This window comes from Mollisia scopiformis (genome assembly GCF_001500285.1).
Source record: "Mollisia scopiformis unplaced genomic scaffold LY89scaffold_22, whole genome shotgun sequence".
Taxonomy (NCBI): Eukaryota; Fungi; Ascomycota; class Leotiomycetes; order Helotiales; family Mollisiaceae; genus Mollisia; species Mollisia scopiformis.
The window spans coordinates 1,031,352-1,050,384 of NW_017263602.1; the positions used below are offsets into that span (position 1 = coordinate 1,031,352).

General features: G+C 47.1%; 6 protein-coding genes across 6 annotated transcripts; 2 read left to right on the forward strand and 4 right to left on the reverse strand.

The window, feature by feature from the left end:
- Window positions 1-1,467: 1,467 nt before the first annotated feature.
- On the reverse strand, window positions 1,468-5,417 carry LY89DRAFT_593827 (uncharacterized protein; the record flags this gene model as incomplete). Its single annotated transcript, XM_018209769.1, has 5 exons — window positions 1,468-1,770; window positions 1,835-3,021; window positions 3,154-3,204; window positions 3,250-4,170; window positions 4,274-5,417. 5 exons carry the CDS (start codon window positions 5,415-5,417, stop codon window positions 1,468-1,470), a joined length of 3,606 nt encoding a protein of 1,201 aa, XP_018066550.1.
- Window positions 5,418-7,620: 2,203 nt separating this feature from the next.
- On the forward strand, window positions 7,621-9,909 carry LY89DRAFT_710008 (tannase and feruloyl esterase). The gene is made up of 3 exons (XM_018217798.1): window positions 7,621-7,951; window positions 8,001-8,460; window positions 8,525-9,909. The coding sequence occupies exons 2-3, from the start codon at window positions 8,034-8,036 to the stop codon at window positions 9,787-9,789; spliced, it is 1,692 nt and encodes a 563-aa protein (XP_018066551.1). The 5' UTR covers window positions 7,621-7,951; window positions 8,001-8,033; the 3' UTR covers window positions 9,790-9,909.
- A 231-nt stretch (window positions 9,910-10,140) lies between these two features.
- LY89DRAFT_653945 (thiolase-like protein) lies at window positions 10,141-11,970 on the reverse strand. The gene is made up of 2 exons (XM_018212274.1): window positions 11,144-11,970; window positions 10,141-11,082 (listed from the first exon to the last, which is right to left on the reverse strand). The coding sequence occupies exons 1-2, from the start codon at window positions 11,635-11,637 to the stop codon at window positions 10,200-10,202; spliced, it is 1,377 nt and encodes a 458-aa protein (XP_018066552.1). The 5' UTR covers window positions 11,638-11,970; the 3' UTR covers window positions 10,141-10,199.
- A 276-nt stretch (window positions 11,971-12,246) lies between these two features.
- Window positions 12,247-13,979, reverse strand: LY89DRAFT_786322 (xenobiotic compound monooxygenase, DszA family; the record flags this gene model as incomplete). Its single annotated transcript, XM_018222972.1, has 2 exons — window positions 13,636-13,979; window positions 12,247-13,523 (listed from the first exon to the last, which is right to left on the reverse strand). Exons 1-2 carry the CDS (start codon window positions 13,883-13,885, stop codon window positions 12,247-12,249), a joined length of 1,527 nt encoding a protein of 508 aa, XP_018066553.1. The 5' UTR covers window positions 13,886-13,979.
- A 2,236-nt stretch (window positions 13,980-16,215) lies between these two features.
- On the forward strand, window positions 16,216-17,171 carry LY89DRAFT_593417 (FAS1 domain-containing protein; the record flags this gene model as incomplete). Its single annotated transcript, XM_018209750.1, has 2 exons — window positions 16,216-16,665; window positions 16,713-17,171. The coding sequence occupies 2 exons, from the start codon at window positions 16,216-16,218 to the stop codon at window positions 17,169-17,171; spliced, it is 909 nt and encodes a 302-aa protein (XP_018066554.1).
- A 742-nt stretch (window positions 17,172-17,913) lies between these two features.
- On the reverse strand, window positions 17,914-18,803 carry LY89DRAFT_738818 (uncharacterized protein; the record flags this gene model as incomplete). Its single annotated transcript, XM_018220404.1, has 3 exons — window positions 17,914-18,141; window positions 18,211-18,400; window positions 18,448-18,803. 3 exons carry the CDS (start codon window positions 18,801-18,803, stop codon window positions 17,914-17,916), a joined length of 774 nt encoding a protein of 257 aa, XP_018066555.1.
- Between the last annotated feature and the right edge of the window lie 230 nt (window positions 18,804-19,033).

Here is a 19,033-nt window from a genome sequence, read left to right on the forward strand (position 1 = left end):
GAGATATACAACGGAAACTAAACATTTTACGGCTGATCAAAGCATAGGTAACTATCAGTTTCCCACAAGCGATCTTGAAGCTAAGAAGACCTCGTATTCTCAGCAACACAGCAATATAAACACAATCACTTCCTAAAAAGTCATACTATAACTCTAAACTCTAGAAGGGTTTTGGCTCTCACGTCCAATTTGCAGTACCATCCCCACTCTATTGAGTTTGATGCACCCCCGCGGATCTGCGATAAATAAGCGCTAAAATGTTTAAGCGAGTTGTCCCCCTGAAGGACCCTTAAGTCTTGGCAGTGGAGGGTTACGACGAAGAGAAATATGTGCTGATTCATTGTCATAACCAAATTATTAAGTTTCAAGTAATTTCTGGATTATCCCCCTTCTCTTTTTTGAATAAATAAAAGATTGATATGGAAATAGTTAAGAACTTTGACTATTGTTTTAACCTGCCTCGGTATTGAAAGACACTTTACGAAAATATAGCGAAGGAGACGTCTTCCCTTTGCTACAAAAAAGACTGTAAGTAGTTAATCAAGAGTAGATGAGTTCTCTTACAAAACATTGAGTCGCAATTCTCTGGAAAATGGGGCATTCAGTGTTGTGAAGACACGAACTAAGACTTCACTTTCTGGAAAGCCCCGTAGTTACAGCGCTCCAAGATATAACTTAGATTTCGTTTTTCAGCCCACAAACTTATTCAATGGGAAATCTTTTTCGTACTGTGTCATTACAGAGCATCACTTGCCAAAAGTACCCTAAGAATAAGCTTTATTTAATAACTAAGTCCTGTACTCGCACCCATCATCGGCTAAAAGCTTATAATTCAGGCGTCATGCCCTGAGGGCCCTGTATTAGCAACACGTAATAATACAGTGCATTCATTTTTATGCGATGGGCTTAGCGGACTCAGCGCCCTTCGCGCATCCAGCGCAATATGCGCAATCCGCGCACAAAGCGCGGTCATTGCACTCAACACACTGGGTTCATTTCTGGTCTGCTCACTCTCTATATTGTGTCTCATGCGGAGGTCGCAGGTCCTAGAGTCATATTATTATAAAGCTTGAGATTACAAGAGATAGATAGTCTCTGACTTCCATGTTCAGTCATTCAAAACTTACCCTCGGCCTTTTCAGTGTGCTTTTCGAAAAGTTATCGCCTTTACTTCGATGCGGAAGAAAGATATCTAGGTGTGAACACGACGGTGAAGGACCTCTGTGTCCTTGAGATCTCACGATTTATCAATAGTTGAGTGGTTACAGACACACTGGAGCGGAGTATTTGTTCCTCAACCTTTACGCTCAACCTTCTAATGGAAAAGAAAGTTGGTGAAAGTCCGGAAGGTCGTCAGAGAGCCGCATCGTATATTGTGCTCTACTAAATACATTCAATACATGATCCACTTCAGCAAATCAGCAACTTACCACCCTCCCAAACACCGACACAAACATAAACGTCCTCCTACGTAACGAACCACCCGCCATTCTCCCACTCATCGCTCCCATATGCCAACTCTCGCCTCTTCTCAGCATTTCTCGCTGCATCCATGATCCTCTCCAATCGCTTGAAATTGATAGGCTTTGTGATCCAACCATCAAATCCCGCGGCCGAGTACTCGAGTTTCGACTTTTCGACCAGGGAAGCGGAGACAGCTATGATAGGTATGCGACCATAGGCGGAGACTTTGGGAGAGGATGGTGGTGAGTGAACACGTTCGAAGTCGCGGATTATGCGGGTGGATTCGACACCTGATACGAGGGGCATCTAGGTAGCTGTGTGTTAGACTCGAAGCGAAATCTTTAACTATCAAAGGAGTGGGAGTACGAACCTGAATATCCATCAAGATTATGTCGAACAACATCGTGTTCTGCTTAAACGCATCGGCACACGCCTGTCCATCGACAGCGACCTGGACTCCATGTCCCTTTCTACTCAATCTTGTTTGCAATAGCCGGCTATTCAACGGATTGTCTTCAGCCACTAATATGTTCAACTTGTCGACTTCCAAATCCGTTTCTGGGGACATGGGACTTGTGGGGTCGGTTGGACTCTCAAGAATACCGGGCACACTTACCTGACCAAAATCAGAGTAGGATGTCGTTATTGGAGAAAGTATTGGGCTAAAGAAGGAGGTACGGGCCTGGGCCGATGGCTCACTGGGGGTAGGTGGCGTTGGGAGATTGCTTACATTTACCTTGAATTGAGTCGGATTCAAGGTAGCATGCCGCGGTTGGATCGAGGCTTTGTGGAAAGGGACGGTGATTGACACTTTTGCTCCTCTTCCTAAACCTGCTGATGAGATCGCGATTTGCCCGTTATTGAGTCTGACAAATCTAGCGGTAAGGGCGAGACCTAAACCGATTTGTGTATTTATAGTCTTCAAGTAAGCTGCATCATTGGCCGACGTTGTTGAAGTACTTTCGCCATCCTCATCGTCTAATATCTTCTCGAAATCTTGGAATAGATTATCCAGTTGTGACTTTTCAAGTCCACGGCCTTTGTCTTCAATCGAGATCTCGGTGAAAACGTAGAGGTCCGAGGTGCCAGTGCAGCGTAGGCTCATGTTGATATACCCGTCCTCGGAATGTTGAATGGCATTGGCTAACAAATTGGAAATGACCTGTCTCAGATCCGATCCATTGCATTTGACGATGCTTGGAATCGTGTCATCGGCGTTTAGTACGACTTTGAGATTCTTCCTGCTGGACTCTGGCTCGAATGCAGTTACTAAACTCCGCATCAAAGCCTTCAGATCGATGTATTCCTGGTACATGTTGTAGACCGCATCTTCGACCTCTGTGAGGTTGAGGAGGTCATTGACGACAAAGACCAGCGATTTGGAAGCCTGAAGTGATCTTTGTAGATGTAGTCGAGCTCGCTTATCCAGGTTATCTTCTAAGACGATCTCGAGATAGTTGATAATGCTATTCAATGGAGTTCTAGCTTCGTGACCCGCATTCTGGATCAGAATTCTTGTCATTCTGTTCTTTTGAACGATCGCTTCTTTCTGACGCCCTAAAAAGTTTTAGCTGCGATGGTGATTGAAAGTTCAGCATGACGAATAGTTTTCAATTCCTCTGATATATGAATAGATGTTCAAAATCTCAGATGTAACGATGAAAGCTATGAGGAGTGATTCAAACTTACAAACCTCAATAAAGCGTGAATAGAGCGTCAAAAGTACAGCAGCACTTTCAACTACGCCAAGTTAGCAGCAGCCTCGGGGGAACAGATCATTCATACGTTGGTCTTCAGTCCAGTTTGCACTCGTACCAACAACAAGCTCACTCCATCGTCGAAAACTACTTCTAGGCTCAAGGTAGTTCCGGCCTGACGAGGTAGCTTTTTCATACGGATTTCCAGCCCAGCTAATATGTTTCAAGATCCCTTTCCTAAAAAACACTAGAAACTCTGCACTGTTGGGATTGAGTGGAATTACGAGCATGCCAGATATGATTGATAGTTCCGCAGAAGTTTTCAAGGTTGGACATTCATTGCGAATAGCGTTTGTTGAGAAGATGCTCGTAAAGTTCTCGTCGCGTATAAACTGCAGTAAGACAATAGACTCTTCATACGCCATCAGACGACCAATGGCCCTAGCCTCGCCTTTGATGACGAGAAACCCAAAATCAGCGTCGAACATGCTCAGTAAGTCTCCTGAGGATGCCGCGACATATGCTGATGGCGATGTTTTTGGCGGAGCGATGGACAATGCTTTACGAGCCTTGACTCGCGCGGCATAGAGCAGATTTCCAATGGTGTTGCTTGCAATGTCGCCCAGGCTTCGGCACAGTTCCCGCACTGGAGCAGGCACCCGCATACTTGAACCGTAATTGTGGCAGCTTATTAAGCCCCAGAGCTTGCCGTCTACGACCAAGGAGATTGACATGCTGGCCCGAACTCCTATGTTCGACAAATATCGTAGATGTATGGGACTCATGGCTCGAAGATATGAGTGCTTGAGATCTAGTGGTATCGAAGCATCATCTAGAGTGCGACAAACCAACCTCGCCGTCTCCTGCTCTCGATCATAGAGGATTCGCACTCTGTTGATCAGATATAGTTCACGCGCTTGCCGAGGAATGTCTGATGAAGGAAAATGCAGGCCGCGATATATATCGCTAGATGCGCGCGGATCGACGATTTCGCTCTTAACACAACCTACTTGATGTTAGCTACAGGCCTCCCTAACAAGATATTAAGGTGCCATAATGATTGTGGCCGGGCATGCCAATTGACAGCTAAAGGATAGGAAAGTAATAAGTACCTGCAGCGTTTTCGTCAAATTGATAAACCATGACACGATGAAAACTGGTGAGCTCATAAACCAGTCCAACGATTATATCGAGCAATGCTGGTAATTCTGTGCATTTCGATAATTGGGCTTGCACTTCTGAAAGAATGTGAAACAGGTCCAGAGAACCAAGTGGTCGAGAGGACTCGCGAGCTATGTCGACAGCGTGGAGAGGAGTGCTTCGATTAGTAGTAGATAGAAGGCGAGCAGCTTCGGTCGGTATTTGGTGATCGATAACTTGAACGGGTACAGCCGGTAAGCCGTGTTCAGGCGGGTGCTTTGAGGTAAAGATTTCCTTTTCTAACTCGAATTCGCAGATGATTAAACCGGCTGCATCATTTAGATGCATGGCACAGAATACATGAATTGTGACTGCGTCTGTGGATATCAAAGCGAGGGGATGAACATCTGGGTCTGTTCTGATCGGCTTTGAACAGAGGGCCTTCATCCGGACCATGAACTCGGTCTTATAGTTCGCGCTGAGCATATCTGTGAAGCATCGAAGGTTGAACAGCTCCTCTGGCTCCCGACCTATGATAGCTCCTGTATTCTCGCTGGCAATTCGGACAATGCAGTTACTACTTGGATCTTGTCTCAATGCCACTAAAGCCCCGAATGATTGCACTGCACCTGGAATGTGAATGGGTTCCTGATCGCAACGATACACCTTATTCCCTTTGGCAACATGGGGCAGGGTGGGATAATCGTGAGTGGAAAGGCCAAAATTGAATTTGTTGGTGACATATCGCTGCCCAGAAGTTGAGACATGTTCAGGTATTTGTAGGGTCGAAGAAGAGCTTGACCCCGATTGAGATTTCGGAGGAGTGAGAAGAGGAGTTGACGTCCGGAGAGGTGTTGCACCCAGTGATGGCTTCAATACAGCTTCATGTAATGTTAGACCGGAGAGGTTGAAGTCTAAGGACTGTAAAAGAGCTGGAACTGCAGATGAAGTTGGCACTAGATCTTGCCCCGTAGCAAGCCGAATAGGAAAGACCCGGACAACTGTCTTTGCATCAGATTCAGAAGTTGCGATCCCTCCGTCGGATCTCTCTCCAATGTCTAAATGCTCTGCTTCGGCGTTGTCGAGGGTGAGCGGGTGTAGAATTGGAGATGCCATTTGAAGTTCCGTACTTCTTGCGCTGGGTGTGCGCACGCCGGCACCGGAAATTTATTGCTCGGATGATGTGCTCCACTATAGCAGTGACGAACAATGCTAGAGATTGCAGAAAGGAAATCGATGCATTTCGTCGTACTCTAGCTCTTAACGAAATCTGTGTCTGGAATGGGATTCTACCTGGGGTGTACAATGTTCTATTATGGTGTTTTTGGCGTTTGCGTTTCCGGTTCCCATGAATGGGAGAATCCCTGCTCACTTTGTGGGCCAATCCAGGCTCTGAACTTTCGACCCAGAATCGAGATACAGCCAGATGATCCGGCAGACCGCCACGCTCACCTCACACAACTTTGCCCCTCCCACTCGGTCGACGGTACTCTAGGAGCAGCCGTCCTGTAGCAAAGGGGATCTGTGCATTCTTGGCATGAAAAGTGCCCCCTAGTTGCGGACTCTACCCCTTCCCGGATGGCGGAATATATGATAACGCAGGGCTTAACTCGAGTGTTGAAGTCTGCACTGTTTGACCTGTTCAGCTGGACAGGCAGTCCCTGCTCATATGTCCAAGAATTTATGATATCCGTTGCTGTGCCACGAAGTCGACGTCGAAGAGTTGGATTGCGCTGCATTTCAGAGTACCGTACGGAGCAAAGTATACGACCAGCACTCACTCAATCAAAGCAATGGCTGCCGCCATCAAATAGGAGGAGTTGGATGTGCGTGAGTAAGGATGTGACGGCAACAAGACATCTCGGCAGCAGCACTCATCAGACCACTGATCATTCAATTCGCTCTCGACCATGGCCAGGCCCACATGGACTTCCATCCGGGCAACCCTCTCCGCCGAGAGATTGAGTGTTGCGATATAAGTGACTTACGTATCAGCCACAGCGGCGCAAACGCCCCAGCCACAGGGCAGGAACTCAACCGCGCAAAACAGCACGCAGCAACACGAGGTGGAAATGTCCTACAGTGAATAGAGGAGTCAATGGTGACAATGGCAATAGTTTACCATTGATCTCAGCCCGAAAGAACCCAGGTTCATCCCCAGTTGAGCATCGAGACGATCTAGACTCTAGACTGTGCTTCGAAACCGTGACCAGAAGTGCTTCTAGAACCAAAAAAAAGAGATAAATGAAGCTGTTGATTGTTGAGCAATCGAGCGCAGTACTAGAATCTAGAACACAAAGAAGGAGAAAGTGTGAAACAAACATTGCCAACGCAAGTTGATAGTAGCCAAAAAGAACTATTGTAAAAAGCAAAGCAGTCCTAATCAGATCACCGCTCCTTTGTCGCAACTCATAGCAGAAACACCACGGCTCGAAAGGGAAATAGATCGGCAGGAGCAGGAGGAAGAATCAGCAGCCGTCGGAATTCTCCAGCGGTATAGGACGATGAGGTTGCGAAGGCAGCATTCTCCATTCTTCAAGATTATTGTAGACAAGGAGAGCGAGAGGTGAAGCGGACTCAAGACAACTATCGAAAGCATAATGATCTCGAGCACGAAGATGCAACACAAGTTTGTAAGTGAAGAGTGAAGGGGGACACCTTCTGATTATATTCTACCACTGACGCAACCTTTCGACCCCTTGACGAAGACTAGCCACAATGCCGATGGTGATCACGACCGGAGCATCCTCCGTCTCCGCACCCTTGTCACCGTGCATAACCATCGACTTCTGTGTCCCGCGAATCCTTCGATTGGGCCGCAGTGTGGTTGTATTCTTGATTCAATCTGCCAGGATGACTTAGATTTCCTCAATTCCTCAACTTAGTTCCAGCGCTGACTTCACTGGGTTGGTTTTTGAATCTCTCCGCTGCCAGTGTGATACGGGGTACGCTGTCGTAAAAGCTATTTACTATAATGATAGCACTAACAATGAGCTTCTTGGTTTCTTCAGAGCCAGTTCCTTGACTTGAATACCGGTATCTGCAGATAGCGACTGTCTCACGGCCTTTTGCGGCTTATCGAGTTATTCGGAGCTCTCTCCGGTGTCGAAAAGATCCAATCACGCACCCCTCCTCCTCCTCACACGTCACTACATTCCTTGACATTTTCATATTTGAGTGCTTGAGTGCTTGAGGTGAGATGGGAATTAATCTACTAAGGAATTAATTCACATGCAAGTCTCGTGTTACAGATTACTCGTGCGCTAGCATGAATCCTTAAGAGGACTTCTACATTCTACAGTAATTTATTCCACGCCTCCTTCACTCAAAATGAGTTCTCAATGTCTACATATATGATGAAGGGTTGGTTGAATTAAAAAAATTCTGTGTTAATACTCGTCAGAAAGAAGTTCGAAGAAGGGCCGTCCTGGAAGCCTTGTTCGCATCCCCACTTTTAGCCTCAATCTCCTTGGTGAAGATCTTACTTCCATGGCACTTCATGTATCAAACATCAAACAGTTTTGCATGATCATGACCGACGTTGAGCTACGCACACATTTACATTCTTTGCTCTCCATTTTTTCGGTCACCTTTTCTCTGGCAGATACCTGATCTCAAAAAAGTCGCTGCCCCACCTTCCCCATCAATTCGTAAGCCCCACCTGACCCGTGAAGAAATATACTCACAGATATATACAAGATGATCTGAAACCTCACGCATGCTGTTATCAAAATGAATGCCTCCCAAGTCCCAACCTCGAATTGGTGGTCAAAACTCAAACTCTCGGCCCAATCGTTCTTAGGTCTCACATCTCAATTCCAAACCACCGCTTCACCAGCCCTCCAATGCTCACCCTCAGCCCTATCCCCATTTCTCCCCTCACACGCAACAATCATCTCTGCTGTCTCTATTGCAGCCAATGGAACATGGACACAGCCTTCACCTCCCTTTCCAAAGGCAGCAACCGGTTTGCCAGCCCTTTGCGCTGTCACAGTGAACGTGATCTCCTCTCCAACATCATCATTCAATTTCGGGCTCTTCTTACCTGACGAATGGAATTTACGTTTCATGGGCTCTGGAAACGGCGGATTTGGTGGTGGCATCAATTGGAATGATATGGAGACGCATGCTTTGTCTGGATTTGCTTCTATGTCTACCGGTAATCCCACCCTTCACGGACAGCTAATACTTTCTATGAGAAGTCAATACTAAATCACTTCTAGACACTGGCCATGTATCAGCCGTCCCAGACGCATCATGGGCTTTAAACAATCCAGAGACACAGATTGATTGGGGACACCGAGCTATGCACAACTCTGTCAAGCTCTCCAAGCTCATCACGCAGAAATACTACTCAGCAAAGATCAAGTATTCCTACTTCTCGGCCTGCTCAACTGGAGGTCGTCAAGGATTTAAGTCAATACAGAAATATCCTTCTGACTTTGACGGTATCGTCTCCGCTGCTCCAGCATGGTGGACCTCTCATCTCCAACCATGGCACCTAGCCGTCTCTCTCTGGAACCTACCCCTCGACTCACCGCACCACATCCCCGGCTCCCTATTCAAAGTCATCGCAGAAGAAGCAATCCGACAATGCGACCCTCAAGACGGAGTCCTGGACGGAATAATCTCCAACCCCCGCGCCTGCATCTTCCGTCCCGAAACCCTCCTCTGCACACCAACCTCCAAGCCAGGAACCTGCCTCACACTTCCCCAACTAAAGACGTTAGATAAAATCCAAAGTCCCTGGATAGACACCAACGCCACCTTCCTCTTCCCCTCCCTATCCCTCGGTTCCGAAACCGAGTTCGGCCGCGCAATGAACCTCGATTCGGGCCACCCCTCACCCATGGGCACAGTCTGGCTCTCCAACTTCCTGCTCAACCACTCCTCCTCCACCGCCAGCTCCTACAACTGGGCCGAGAACTTCGACCTCGCGACCGTGCAGCTGGGCGATGAACTGAACCCCGGAGAAGCGAACGCGGATGATTTCGACATAACACCGCTCGCGGACAGAGGCGGGAAGGTGATTCATTACCACGGGTACAGCGATGGTTTGATACCTGCTGAAGCCAGCATTTATCTTCACAACCAAATCTTGAGGACGTTGATCCCAAAAGGGCTTTCTCGTCCCATCTCCTCGTTTTATAAACTATACATGATACCAGGACTGCAGCACTGTCGTGGATCAACGGGCGATGCTCCGTGGTATATTGCTGGAGGGGGACAACCTGCTTCGTTGGGGGCGACGGTGAAGAGTGTTCCCGGGTACGAGGACGCGAGACATGATGTTGTTTTGGCGTTGATGCGGTGGGTGGAGGAGGGGATCGAGCCGGAGGAGATTGTGGCTACGAAGTTTGTGGATGATGATGTGGAGAAGGGAGTAAGGAGGCAGAGGCCCGTCTGTGTGTACCCTAAGCACGCGAAGTGGGATGGAGTGGGGGATCAGGATTTGGAGGGTAGTTGGGCTTGTGTGGATTTGTATTAAGGACTTGTCGAATTGACTGAAGGAAAAGGGGTCTGTGAACGTATTGATTGATGGACTGATACCTTTTACCTTTCTAACAAGAGAGATTTCAACTGAGGGGGACGAATAAGACTCGCCTAGAACCCTCGCCCCATATTCTCAGATCATGATTGCGTGCATATGCAAGCCACTCCAATTAAAACACCAGTGTCACGGTGTCTGGCGGGTAGCAACGTGTCTCGTAACTGCGCTCCCCTGGATGATTACTCAACCAAGTGTGTGAAAAATCAAGGAACAGGACGGAAAAGAGCATTTGTTGCACATCGTGGTCTTGTTCATCGACGATGAGTTACCGCACTAGGGACCCCAAAGCTTGGCAACGGATTCTGGTTCATTTTACATACCCTAACAATATCTCACATACATCAGAATTAGAATCTAGCCTCAACCTTCTTCTCAGCATCTCCCAAAGCCCAAGCACTGCTCTTCGTCCGGCTCCGCACACTCGTGGCTTGCGCATTCGTGAAGCCCTTGGCCACCACAGCTGGGTTGTACCCTAACTTATTCTTCTTCCCAATAGTAGCATCATCAACGATATCATTACTCTTTCCATCTGCTCGCTTGTATACTGTAACAACGACAGCGCCTCCCAATCCCAAGTTGTGTTGAAGCGCAACGGTTGTATCCTTGATCAATCTGTTGTTTGCCCAACCTCTCAGGTGCCAAACAAGTTCCGCACACTGGGCGATGCCTGAAGCGCCGAGAGGATGTCCCTTGGAGATCAAGCCTCCAGAAGGGTTGATGACTAGCTTGCCACCATAGGTGATGTCTCCGTTTCGAACCAACTCATGCGCCTTCCCTGGAGGTGAGAGCCCAAGAGCATCAATGACAATCATCTCGTTCGCGGAGAAGCAGTCATGTAACTCGCAGACTTTGATATCCTTTGGAGATACACCAGCCTCGTCCATAGCTGTCTTAGCAGCATATTGTGTCATTTCGAAGCCCATAAGATCGATTGAGCTTCTTGAGAACAGACTAGGTGCATCTGTAGCTAGACATTGCCCAGCAATCAAAATAGCTTGTTCCTTCAAGTGCGGTCTAGCATCGAGGAAGTCTTGAGAAACGAGAACAGCAGCAGCTCCGCCGTCGGATGTAGGGCAGCATTGAAGCTTCGTGAGAGGTTCGTGGATCATGGGCGCTTTCATAATTTGTTCCAGAGTATAGACATCTTGGAATTGAGAGTATGGGTTTCGTTGAGAATGTTCGTGATTGACTCGAGCAATTTCCGCGAAGTCTTCAGGTTTAGCACCGTATCTGAAGTGAATGGTGTCAGCACAGGAGGACTCAAGATTCAGTCTAGTGGAGTGAGCAGTACTTCTCCATATATTCTCGACCAGCATTTCCAAACATCTGAGCAGCTCCTGGAGCATTTGTAACACCACGGGTCGCTGCCATCATCTCACCACTGGTTCCTGTAGGGTTGCTTCGGTCCTGCCAAAAGCTTTGCAGACTTCCAGGGTTCATCTTCTCAAAACCCACAACCAGAATACAATCGGCTCCGCCGTGGCTGATAACATTTCGTGCAAGGTGTAGTCCGGTGGATCCGGTTGAGCAGTTGTTGTTTACGTTGTATATTGGGATTTGGGTCATGCCAAATTGATAAAATACTCGTTGTCCGCAGGTAGAGTCGCCATAACAGTAGCAGGCCACACCTTGGTCAACATCGTCGTAATTGATCTGCGCATCGAGCATGGCCTTGATACCAGCTTCAAAGCCTAGCTCAGTATAATCGACCTTCCCTCTTGGCTTGATAAACTTGGTCATGCCCACGCCGAGGACGTAGCATGGCTCATTGCGTTTTATAACCATCTTGAAGAGTGTGGATTTATTCGAGAGAGAATCGTTGAAAACAGGATCAGGGTACTATGATCAATGGAATATCTCGGTGCCAAAACAAGTGAAATTAAAGAAGAGAAGGAAATGAAACTTAGCAGGACATGACAATGGCCGATACTTCTCCACAAGGGTAACCGTTATGCGGGGAAAGAGGCCTCGGCACTGCGGCAACCTGTAAGCACAGTTTATCACGTGCGGCGCTTTCCAATCTTCTGACTAGGATGTCAGGCTTATCGTGTCATGAATTTGTAAGTTGTCTTCTCATGAAGTGGTAAAGAAATATCTGTTGGAAAGGATAGAGAGATATCTAAGGCTACTTACCTTGGGGAACTGTTGGGAGAAGTTTTAGTCTGAAGCTAATTCGCTTAGTCAGCTCGGCCGTACTCTGATTTCAACTCCGACTTCAACAATTCTTGAACAACATAGACTTTCGTCACAAATCGCTATTTAATTCTATGATTTAAACATCTTTCAGGTGATACCTCATCCTAGACGTACTCCTAAAACATATATGTGATGAGATGTCGAATCGTTTCTGCCCGATTTAAAGGTGCTTCAATCATATTTGTTTTCCACTTCATCTCATGCCAGAGTTTCACTGACGCCATCAACCGTAGAAACCGCCTGCTGATATTTTGGCTCTTTCTCACCAGCTCTCCACTTATACTTACTCCCGGGATGGTCTTCAGGCAGCCTGCTCGTTCCGAACAGAACTTCCCGGGCAGTTGCACCCTCCTTCTTGACTTGCCTTGAATGAAGTCCGCGTCGCTCCAGCTCTGGAAGCAAATACTCGATAATGTCTTCAAAAGTTCCTGGATTGACAACATGTGCCAGGTTGAACCCATCAATATCAGCAATTTCCACCCAGCGCTCCAGCTCATCAGCCACTGTTTGAGGACTGCCAACGGCTTTGGCCCCAAGACCACCCACGCTCAAGTACTCCACGATCCTTCTCTTAGTCCATGGGAGATTATCCGTTCCGGGAACCGTGCTTGACCAACGGCGAACCATTGACTTCACTCGAGGAGAGTCACTGAAACGGAAGTCATCGTCATCAGCATATCCTGATAGATCAACGCCTGTCCATCCACCAAAAAGTGCCAGAGCACCCTCGCTGTCAGCGTACTTTAGATATTCTTCTCGCTTTGCTTTGGCCTCATCGTCCGTTGCCGCAACAATAACGTTGATTCCTACAACAATTTTGATATGATCAGGATCTCTACCTTCTTCTTTCGCGACTCTACGGATGTTGTCAACATTCGGACGCACGCCTTCTGGAACTTGACCCCCAACGAAGATCACCTCCGCGTGCTTGCCGCCAAAGCTATTCCCTGCTTCGGAAACACCAGCCTGGAAAAGCAGTGGAGTTCGCTGTGGTGAAGGCTCGCAAAAAGCAGGTCCTGGAACTTCGAAATATTTCCCTTTATGATGGATCTGTCGAACAGCATCATTGGCGATGTAGACTCCAGTTTCTCTGTCTGCCAAGACAGCGTCATCACGGAAGCTACCTTCCCAGAGCTTGTACAGAACCTCCATGTACTCGTGCGCAATAGCATATCTCTCGTCATGAGGTATTTGCTCTTTCAGGCCATGGTTCCGAGCTGCGCTGTCGAGATATGAAGTCACGATATTCCAGGCAACTCTACCCTCGGATAGATGGTCCACGGTGGACAGACGCCTCGCAAGAGAATATGGTTTCTCATAAGTCAGGCTGGCAGTAACACCGAAGATCAAGTTCTTGGTTGCCGCGTCCATAGCTGGAACTAAGTATAGAGGGTCATTGACGGGAAATTGAGCTCCAGCGGCAAGTGCAGGTACAACGTTTGCTGGTCCTTTGTATACATCATAGGGCCCAAGAGCTGTTCACAAATTAGTTTTTGTTTTACAGAACTGTTTGAGAGTCGAGGTGAATTCGCTGTTCCAACACTCAGCTTCCAAATTGTTCTCAAACTCAAGAGAATTTTGACCTACTATCAGCAATGAACATTGCATGAAAATTGGCTTTGTCGAGTAATTGCGCCAATTCGATACAGAATGACAATTTCTTGTACTGGTCGGTTTTGTTCCTTGGATGTCGCCAAAGTCCCGGAGCCAAATGGCCTGGGGTGTTCATTGCAAACGCATTGAGGATTATTTGTTTCTTGTCATTCAGCTTTCGTTTCTTGTTGGTGTGCTCACTGCCGTTGTGGCCATTTGCGGCAGAAGTTGTCCTGTCGGTCATGATTAATTTTCGATATACCAGACAAACAGAACTCAAAGTATTCCAAAGGTGCGAACTGGATGCTCGTCAGAACGGCTAGAAAAGCTTTCACGACAATGGTTTGTCAATCCTCCAGAAATAATTATTCAGTGCTTCAAGTTCACACAAGGGCGATATTGTTGGGATGTCAATGTCCGCTTATGCAATCCCGTGCTTTTTGCACGCCATCGCAGTCGCTACCCACTCTTGTTTGTACTACTTAATTGCGTCGGAACTTTACTTCCTCTTCCCCAGTTTGCGTATGAACATGTAGTCTGTTGTGGACAGCAGAATGCATAAGAGCCTCACAACTAGTGGGCTACTGTACTATGCCAAAATTGGCGGAGTTTTCGCAATAACGACTTTAAGACGCCGCAGGCTTCCCCACCTTTTGGACACATTCTTGACATTCTTACAATAATAGTTACAATCGCAACTCGAGTTGCGTACCAGTAAAATTGAAGTAGGACGTAGGACATAGTTCCTGAGTTCGTGAGACAATATTTGTGAGGTCAAGTTCCAAGTATGACTTACGGCTTCAGTACGACCGTACTTCCACTTCTATTTTTCCTTTCGCCATAAGTTTCTGTTTCGACGTCCGCATGAACTCCAAAATAGTATCTGAAATATCGATTGCGGCCGTCTATCGTGACAGGATAATAGGAGTGGTATTGCATTCCAAAGACCTGTCCTTGACATGGGAGCATGGAATTACATCTGCAGACCGGACAGTCTAGTCCCCAGAATGTCCTAATTTTGGTTACTTGACGACATCCGAGTTCTTTTGATTTCCTGGATTGATTGCATTGTTGTCACTCCTGCTAAGCTGGCAAAGACCAATCTTCCTTCCACAAAGGACAGCTCAAGGGCTGCTCAATACTCTGTCGGACTTTGTCCAGTCAACCTCCCGGTACTCAACGAATAAAAATTATACTTGGTATAAAACTCTGGAAAGTCAGGTTTGCTCGTGGTTGCAAATTGAAAGGTCCGGAATCTTGATGGCGGTGCCAAAATGAACTGAATTGGTTACTTCAGACCTATTCTTACGTTCCGGAACTCTACTCTTGATTTCTGCGCTCACTTGACTATTCGAACACATCTGAACGCTACTTTATCACTCTATTGGGAGTTCCCGCTGGCGTCATGATCTGGATATGTACTGCAAAGTCAATACATGGCGTCGTCAATTTCGCGATATCAGCCTCAAACTTGCCAGCCTCGGTTTCTCCCCATGTTCTCTGGAAGTTTGTAATCCCTCTTGATTCTCAATACAAGCCCTACAAGTCCGACATCAAAGACTTATTCACATTGAAGTATTGAAGGACTTCAACGTTGTCGAAACGCCTGCATCTTCAGGCCATCCTTCTCCCCAGCTCGTATACAGGGGCCACTTGCTCCTCAGCTTATTGAGATATCGTGCCCTCCTTCAATGCTAGACCCTCAAAATTTACCACTGGCATGAAACCGCGCCTGATACTTTTGGGTGTCATCCTGCTTGTCATGTTTGTGCTTTGCGCTTAGGTTACCATTGAAGTTGCAATTCACACACAAAAAATCTCTCTCCTACCAAATGGTTTACGGTAGCAAGATCCTCGAGATCCTGAAACTTTTCAAGGGTACCACTTTGAGCGAACAGAGATGAAGCAGAAAATTCTGAGGTCGTCAAAGTCCTCCATCACTTCAGTGGTGTACTCGTCATTCCTTCCTCATTCTCAACGGACGAAGTATGCTGCGATATGCCGTACGTCCGCGGTCACACCGAGACGTTACAGTTTAAACTTTTGCCATCCCCCACGATCATCGGCATGTGAACAAGATCAACGTTTCATTCCCACCCACTACCGGGCCTTCACTCCTTAACCCTGGAGTAGGCCTCGGCAAATAATCCCACCTTCCCGATATCATGTGGCTACAGGAACCCCGCATACATTAGAAAACTCTCATTGGCTGTGAACCTGGGTTGAGGATGCGAAACCCTCGGCTCGCGCCGGGGGTACCTCCTTTTTCGGGGATAGCGGGAGGATCACCCCGCATGAGACCAGGATGGATGTGCTGAGTCCATCATTACCTTCTCTTACTGATCCCGAAGCCGTCAATTCCTACATGCAGATGGCCCTCCTTCTTGTTTCGAATTTCTGCGCTGTATCTTTGGCCAACGAGAATGGGAGGTGTGTTTGATATAGAGCAACGGTCCAGGATCTTGGAGTCGAATGCGGGGATCAAGCGATCCCTTCCGAGGATGAGATGAGATTTAATATGCATCCGATCTTTCTCAAATCTGTTTTCCTTGATATTTTCCCATCCTTGCCAAGATGAAGTTGTCATTGAACAAATCTTTCGTGAGCTTACTGGCATGTGTGATTCCAAGTCATGCAATCACTTTACTTCAAGTACTTCAAAGCTACTCAGAATTGACCACCCTTTCAAGTTATGTGAACGCCTCTTCGAACGCAACAGCGCTATTAGCGAATGCCAACAACTTCACTTTCTTAGCATCAAGTAACGCGGCGATTGCGAGTTTCCTTTCGAAAAATCCTAATGTATTGACGGCAGATCTGTTGCAAGCAACTTTAGAATACTCACTGCTTCGAGGAGGATATCCAACTCTCTCATTTTCAGATACGCCTCAATTCGTGGCTAGCAATCTCGTCAATTCTAGCTATGCAAACGTCACAGGTGGACAGACGGTAGAGCTTCTTCAGAGTAGCGGTGGGGCTGAAACTTTGAGTGGCAATAAAACCATCAGCACATCCTCTTCGGCTGTAAGTGTATCAATGGCCGTGAAGCTTAGATCCTAACAACATTCTAGGACATTGTCTGCACTGGAGGGATAATCCACATAATCGACACTGTCCCTTCCATACCAGTGTCAGCAGTATCCGAGATCACGGCTGCAAACCTAGAATATTTCGTCTCTATCCTCAACGTCGGGGGTTACTTAAACCCAGCCAATGCATACGTCAACCAAATACTAGAAGTACCAGATGTCACATACTTCATTCCAAACTCCGCGGCTGCACTTGCCAATGTCACAGAACAAGTCAAGAACACTTCAGCTGCCGAGTTGCAGTCGACCTTCGAGTATCATGTCGTACCAGGATTCGTGGGATACAGTACCTTGCTTACAAATGGAATGCAGCTAAAGACAGCCGAGGGAGGAAATCTCACTGTCACGGTACAAGGTGGGGAGATGTACATCAATGCCGCTAAAGTGGTAGCATCAGATTACATTGTGGCGAACGGTGTTGTGCACGTGATCGATAAGTAAGTCATGATCTCTGACTTTGTGTCGAACTTGGCAGCATACTAAATTGTTACTAGTCTGCTTAACCAAAATGTCACTTCTCCACCACTTGCCACCGCCTCAGGGACTCCTTCAACAACTTCTTCAGTAGCCACTGGCCCCTCTGCAACCTCGACAAATACCCCGGTTTCTGATGCTAAATCCCACTCCTCCTCATCCTCAACGGTCGGCATCGCCGTCGGAGTCGCCGTCGCCGCAGTTGCTATCCTATCTGCAATCCTGTTCTTCCTCTTCCGTCGCTCTCGCAAATTGAAGCAAAGACAAACATCATCAACACTAGATGATCCAAGCACACCCAGTACCCCAAACGAAAAAGAAAGAAATATATACGTCAAACAAGACATCGATGTTCACCGACAACCCAACATGCATCGAGTTGCTCCGTTGAGGATACAGACTATGGGCATTGATCAATTCCAGAGCATGCATGTGGAGGATATCAAGAAGCAGCAGATGGAGCAGCCGCCGTATATACCGCCAAGGTCGCCGAGTAGGCTAGTTGTTAAGGGACAGGAGTTCTTTTAGTCTAGTAATGTCCTGTTTAGCAACCATATCCTAAAACCACAACCTGGCTCTCGATTCTCCATTCTTGCAGTGACTGCTGTGAGTGCAGCCCATATGCCAGATCACGACCCAACATAATCCATGACTCGAGCTTTCGGAATCTTCCATGAAAGATTATCTTCTCAAATTATATCGGCACCAGTCAAGCTCGGCAGTCGCAATCTGGATTATCTAAGCTATCAATGACACATTCATTCATCGTCTTTCGATCATACAACCACCGTCCATCTTTCCAAGGAATTTCACACCCCAAATAATGAACGACCTCTCCATCTTCAATAATCACACTCAGCCCCTCAAGTCCCTTGACTTCCATCATGAAACCTATCAATTGCTTTTTCTGCCCCCGCCAAACTGGGCCCCATGTGCCCTGGGAGGGGTTAATCACTCGCACCTCTAGCGTTTTCAGAGATTTCATTCTTGAGAGCTGGCTCCATACTTCTTCCCATTCTAATCTGGCAGTTGTATTGGCTCTCGGTGCTTTCCCTATCGCATATCGCCATGTTATCGAGATGTGGGCAGTAGAATCCATGTGTCGAGGGAGTACGAATCGGTCGAGATACCGGATAGTAGGAGCATCTGTTTGGAAGATACAGTGTTTCCACATTGCATCGATTATTTCTGGATATCTTTTGGAGGTTAGTCTACACGACAAAGGACGTTAGGAAAAACTCACAATTTCCGACATGTCAAGACGATAGCTGGGAGACCACAGCCCTTCATCTTTTCGGGCAGCAAGGCAGCAAGTTTTGATCTCTTGTCTCGGATTCGACAGTTCACGGATACTCCGTCGAAATAATACTGCCAGATCATGGCTCGTACCTCGAAAGGGAGAGATATGAGTTTGGATTCCGATTCATTGCGAAGACATGGTTCGATCGAAGATGCCACTTTTCGTTTGCTTACAGAGTCCGAGATCCCAGAGGACATGCTTTGACCAAGACATCCTTCACTGCTCTTGGGATTGAGCTGCGCCTTATACAGTCCCAGCCTACGAAGAAGCCATTCACAGAACGGATGACCTTTTGCCATGATACCAGCATCACATACAGAAAAAAGGAATACCCACGGATGGGTTTTATACGAAGTCCAGCTGCTGCTGCCTTGACGATTATCGGATACAAAATATTTTTAACCAATCATTTGAACATGGATTTGCAACATGGGACGCGAATGTTGGGCTTACATGCAACGCGCTGGGACCTGCAGTCGAGTTTTGATATTCATGGATTCATGGTATCACAAAGCTTACCGGGTGTAAG